This window comes from Saccostrea echinata, unplaced genomic scaffold (assembly GCF_033153115.1).
Source record: "Saccostrea echinata isolate AGI-Se365-2 ecotype Australia unplaced genomic scaffold, CSIRO_AGI_Sech_v1 ptg000052l, whole genome shotgun sequence".
Lineage (NCBI taxonomy): Eukaryota > Metazoa > Mollusca > Bivalvia > Ostreida > Ostreidae > Saccostrea > Saccostrea echinata.
In genome coordinates, this window is record NW_026889801.1 from 4,149,650 (window position 1) to 4,156,040 (window position 6,391).

Below are 6,391 nucleotides of genomic sequence, written 5' to 3' on the forward strand. Positions count from 1 at the left end.
ATTTTAGGCGCCATGGCGACTAAATTAGTCGCCAATTAGAGCCCTGATTGTGCTTCTCAAAATAATCTATCTTGAAATGCTTCTTAAATTTATTTTTCATTTTAGGTCTGCAAAAGTCAATTAGAGCCCTGATTGTGCTTCTCAAAATAATCTATCTTGAAATGCTTCTTAAAATTATTTTTAATTTTAGGTCCGAAAATCAAAGAAAAACTCCAGTCAAGTCCCCAAGAAAAACACCAGTTAAGAAATCACCAGTCAAGTTCCCAAGAACTCCAGTCAAAGAAACTCCAGTCAAGTCCCCAAGAAGAACTCCAGTCAGAACTCCAGTCAAGTCCCCAAGAAGAACTCCAGTCAAGTCCCCAAGAAGAACTCCAGTCAAATCACCAAGAAAAACTCCTGTCAAGTCCCCAAGAAGAACTCCCGTCAAAGAAACTCCAGTCAAATCACCAAGAAAAATTACAGTGCAGTCACACAAGAAAACTCAATTCAAAACTGTTGAATCACCATCCGAAAATTTAGAATCACCCCCTGCAGTAGAAACATCCTTCATAATAGGGCAGGGACTGGGAATTCTTAATGAAGATACCAGTATGAATTTTGCTTTGGACAATGGCATAGAGACTGAAAATGTAAGTAAAAATTGATTTTATTGATATCATCAAAAAATCAAATCAAAGTCCATTTCTTTGACCTACTAGTTTCTTTGAATTTTGCTTTAAGTTATTCCTAATGTATGAAAATTATGGTAAAAATGTTTAATTTTTATGTTTTTGCAGAAAGTTAATTTTTAAAAAATAAATTCCCTTGTGTATTCTCATAGTGTTGGTGACCTCTTAATTCCTTAAATGATTTGCATTTCAGATGCTTGATCCATCTTTCCCTGAATATGGGTATAATGCTGCTAATGCAACACCTTGTTTTCAAACCAGGACAACTCAAGGTGGTAGTTCAAATTTCAGCATTCTCTCTGACCCATCTCCACTGGACAATCTCACAGGTATTTGCATTATTAAAAGTAAATTAAATTGATTGTTTAAATATGATGTTTCATGTTGTATATTCATGTTTAATGTGTATTTCTATTTTTTTCTACAAGGGTACTACAGAGGATTGCATTATGACCAACAATGTCAAATCCTGTCATTCCTAAACGTGCTGACAAATACACTACAGAATTAAACCTATGGAATTAATCATGCACCAATCCTTGGAACACCAGGTCCATAATCAGATCCATCATGTTCACAGGATGCTCCCCCCTCAGTGGAAACTCCAACTGTTAAAGAACCTGTAAGTAGGATGTACTTATAGCTGTCTGTTCTATTTCTAATATTTTCTTTATGATGCTTGTAAACATGACAGTGGTATTAATTTCAATATGTTTGCAATCAAAAAATAATATGCCAAAATAAAAAAATCGTGAAATTTGAAACAAATGGAATTCCAAGACATCAACAGTAATTAAGAAAATGTGTTCTATTAGTCATGACAAATACACATGAATATATGGTGTGTTTTGTTTTGTAGCGTTTGTTGCCACTGATTAATGATGAAAACAACACATTTGGAGATGTCCTTATAAATCCATCAAACCTGAGGACAGCCGAAATGAAGGCTTTAACAACTTCTACAACAAAAAATGGTGGCATTTATCTACTAAATAAAGTCGTGGAGATGGTATTTAAAAAGGAGGAGTTGTGTAAAAGTAAAGGTCTAAAAGGTCTGGACCAACACAAATTGGAAGCAATCCAAGGTACTAATCGAAACATCATATATTTTAAATGGTCTTGAGCTCTCATTTCTTTTTCTTTTAAAAGATTCATTTATATATCAAATGATAAATATCTTATATTTATTTTTTTCTTTCAGAGTACATGCACTCTAAGTGCAAAAAATTGCAGTTGGATCCTGTGCCACCGAAAATCTTTAACAAAACTATTCAGAACAAAATTGGAAATCTTAGGCACGAAACTAAAGGAAAAACCAGTCTAGTTGGGAAAAAAGGTGCAACTTAATCCAGTTCCACAAAGAGTACCGATAATCAACAAAACAATCCAGAACAAAATGAGAAACAATAATAGACATGGAATTAAAGAAAGTGTGCTTGAAATTGTGCCTTTGTGATATAAAGGATTACTGTATCGAATTATTAACCCTTATTGTGACAGTGTTTATCGGTTTCAATCATGCTTAATTCATAGGATGTTAGTTACAATTACTTGGATTTATAACTGTGAATCTTTTAAGGTAAGTATTTAAAATTTCTGAATTGGTAAAGATACATGTAATAGATTATTAGTAATGTTTGCATTGAGTGTTCAATATTTTTTCTCGCTGTTTCTCAATATTTAATGCTTGATATTGTTTGTTTCTGTGTATTGATTTTCTATTACTTTTTGAGTTTTATAACTTCACATAAATGTTTTTATATGTATTACTTTTACATTTTTCTGTGATGTCACAATAATGCTAAATGACATCAGATAAATGCTTTATAGTATTTCATTTCTTTTTGTATTGATTTTGCATTTTTCTGTGATGTCAGAGTAATCCTTCATCTCATTTACATATTTCGCTAAAATCAAGACATGTTCAATCAAAAATAAATACAAAATAAATCATCATGCAATGTTCAATGCTATTTAAATGCTTTTCTTTCATGCAATTTAGCAAGGAGGCACAGTTGATTCCTTTGCAAATCAAAAAAACAATGAAAATCCAATGCTCAGAAAACAACTACAAAATAAATCAAAATTCAATGAATTTGTTTTTGCTAAGGGTTGCCACAATTGGAGCTACTCCCCTGATATTATTATTTTTATCATCTGTAAAATGCATTCAATGAGTAGATCAGAAAAAAAAATTACAATGAAAAGGATTCTGTATGTCCAGTGCCCAGATTGTGGCTCCATGAACAAAGTGTATTAACAGTGATTAAGGAAAGATGCTTTACCCAACAGACAATGTCAAAGGTTGGGGAGTACTTGATATTAATGTCAAGGTTGCTACAGGTTATTGGATATAATTTATATGGATATATTTTTTTATCATTATAGGACTGGAATGCATCATATGAAATGAAATTTTAGTTAATTATCAATAACGAAAAATTTTAGAAAGGGGCATACCACTGAGTCACTGAATTTTGTACATGAATGCTTGCCTAGAAAAAGAATTACATGTACATATATATATTTCTGCTTTTGGATTTGAAAACTATAGCCTACTTCGTCTTTCAAAATTATACCGTCAATTGATTATAAGAACCTTTAGGTTGAAAACCTTTATTCCTTTTCTTTTAATTGCTCTAATAAATTTTTCTCAATTAGAACACATGAAAATTTTGTTTATTATTTGTCATTAAATAATTCTATCTATTAAATAAATTATGAAAATGTGTAATAAAATGAGGAAAGTAACTTTTTTATCCCTGATTTCTGTACAATATGATGACACAAACCTGGCACTAAGCAAGATAAGCATACCGGTACTTATGATGTGTTAATTATAAGTGTGCGTTATTGTTTACATGTAAAGTACACTGTATATATACATGCAGTATGCATTTCAATAATAAAAAGAAATATTTGGAGATTATATTTCAAAAGTATGGTGCATGCTGGAACGTGAGAAACACATTTCAATAATTCTCCACCATGAATATATATTCACTGTAGTCCTCATAAAACTGAAAAATCATAGATGTTGCATATTCATAAGTTTTATGCTTCCTTTGTTTTCATCTTGTATATGTATGTTATTGATAATGAATCAATTCAAGCAGCCTGTATCTAGCACTAAAACTGGTATATTTCTTAATTGACATGACTCAGTCTGTAATACACATGTACTAGTTGAATATAATTAATATTTTTATATTGACTAGTCTTAAAATATATTCTTATGAAATTAAGTTGATTGAAATACTTATTTACATGCAACTTAGGAATTATTTGTAAAATATGCAGTGTGTTAAGGGGAATAAATTTTGCTTTAAAGCAATCTGATTATTAGTCCCCTACAAGTGAAACCAGAGGGGACTATAGGTTTCCTCTTCGTCTGTCTGCCCATCTATCTGTCTGTCTGTTTAGTTGTCTAGCTGTCTCTCTGTCTGCCAGTCTGTCCCACTTGGTTTTCCGTACTTTTTTCTAAACGCTTGGAGATATTGAGCTCATTTTTGGTATGTGAATGTATCCTGATGAGTAACAGATCAAGTTTGCATTTGGTTTTGCTTCATTGATTTTTGACGGAATTATGACCTTTTAAATTTTTACTGGTTTTCCACAATTTTTTTAAAAGTTTGAACATATTGAGCTATTTTTTTTTTTTATAAGACTTTAAATTAATTGATAGATCAAGTTTGAATTTCATTCCGCTTCATTGATTTTTGACTGAATTAGGACATTTTCAATTTTTCATGGGAACCAGATTTCACTTGCCAATAGGGGACTAGTACTGCTATGGCAATACTCACAGAATGCTTGTTTACCATCGTTCTATTATTTCTATATATTTTTTTATACCTGTTATAATTTTGTCATTATACATGATATTCCAAAGATGCATACATGCATTTTAATTTGATTCTATTCCTACATCAGTATGATCAGTGTTGCTGTATTTTCTACACAGTCTCATAACATATAAAATATACATGTATATTCTAGACATTCAAGATGTAAAGCCACTGTTTTATTTAAGTTTTTATTCCAACTTTCCTACAATTGGCCTTGACCTGTGGTCTCAAAATTTGGAAAGTTTATTTAAAAAAATGTTTGCAAGCATGCACGTTTCTCGAGGTATATGATCATGCATTCTCTCTTGCAATGTATATAAAACATATGCAAGAATACCATCCGGTCATGTACTATAAATGCATATTATATTAATTATTATTATTATATACCCCCACAAACAAAGTTTGGGGGTTATATAGGAATCACTTTGTCCATCTGTCCATTTGTCTAGCTGTCTGTGCAAACATGTCTGGTCCATATCTTTCTTACGGAGGAACATTAGAATCTTCTACTTCACACAAAGATTACTCATGACCTAAGGGTGTGTCATGTCCTTAACCCAAGGTCATGACCTAAGGATGTGTTATGTCCTTAACCCAAGGTCATTTGGGCAAGTTCAAGGTCACTGAAAGAAAATCAACTCCCATCAGTACTTTCAGTACTTTGATTATAACAGTAGTGAATACTGTATCAGTGATATTCTTTTTTTTTTTTTTTGGGGGGGGGGGGGGTAATTCAGATACCGTAAAGTCTTGCTATCTAAAAGATGGTTGCTTTTGTTTTGAAATACTTTAGGTAAACTGTATCGATGTCATTTTTGAGAGGAAATTTACCCTGTAGGTTTTTGCTGTCTTTAACCCTTTCTCTACCGGCACATTTTACGTGATTTTGGAGACCTTTTGACATAGCATTATCAAATTATTTCTAACCTTTTTATCCAAGGAGAAAGCTAGGCATAATGCATACCATTTTGTAGGGAATTCCTTAGAGATGATATTTCATGACTATTCAGATACCCAACAACTGACCTTATTAGTAGAAATGGAGGTCAAAGGTCAAATAAGTACAAAATTTTATGGAATTTTTCATTACTTTTTTATCTTCAAGCTAAAAATTAACAATGATGTATGTTGAAATAGGAAATTTGGAATATACTCACAAAAGAGCATTATACTGTACTACATGAATTACATAAACTTTTTTTTTCAATTCTGCATATATTGACTTTAAAGGGGTTGCTTAGCAACGGGGTATTTTTCAATTTTCGGACAGTAATTTTCGTTTTTTGCTCATCCTAGACACATTCATGCATTCCAGCACATTTTAAAGTCAGATATGAGGTCATAAAATTAAAAGGGATATACAGCAGATAAATGGTCTTAAAGTTTGACCTCATTAACACTATTTTTAGGAGGTCAAAGGTCAAATTAGTGCAAAAATTTCATCAACTTTTTCAACACTTTTCAATATTCTTGCTAAAATTTTACACAATGGATGCTGAAATAAAAAATTCTGAACATACTCTGAAGAAATCATCAGAACTGCAATATCCATACACCATTTCATTTCAAATATTTGTTAAATGACCTTTAAGTGGTTGCTTAGCAACAACATTTTTAATTTTTTGGCTGTATACATTGTATGTTTGTTATTGCTCATTCCAGACACTTTTTGTGTATTCCATGATATTATAAGTAAGATATAGGCCAAAATAATGTAAAGAACATTATTGATTTAAGTATTGATCTTGACACTTCTGTTCTTAGGGGGGGGGGGGGTCAAGGTCATATCAGTACAGAATTCTGCCTTAAATTGCAAGTATATATCAATTTTAAAATGCTGCAATCACTACTGATATATCATCTAATAGATGA

At 31.6% G+C, this 6,391-nt stretch overlaps 1 protein-coding gene across 1 annotated transcript; it reads left to right on the forward strand.

Annotated features, from left to right (window-relative positions):
* Nucleotides 1-1,355: 1,355 nt before the first annotated feature.
* Nucleotides 1,356-2,160, forward strand: LOC133204280 (uncharacterized). The gene is made up of 3 exons (XM_061340018.1): nt 1,356-1,364; nt 1,528-1,753; nt 1,870-2,160. Exons 1-3 carry the CDS (start codon nt 1,356-1,358, stop codon nt 2,013-2,015), a joined length of 381 nt encoding a protein of 126 aa, XP_061196002.1. The 3' UTR covers nt 2,016-2,160.
* The last annotated feature ends 4,231 nt before the right edge of the window (nt 2,161-6,391 follow it).

What these genes read in the sequence shown, in the direction of transcription:
- LOC133204280 (XM_061340018.1), top strand. An exon ending in CAAATTGGAAGCAATCCAAG is followed by an intron (nt 1,754 to 1,869) that starts GTACTAATCGAA and finishes TTTTTCTTTCAG; the next exon opens with AGTACATGCACTCTAAGTGC.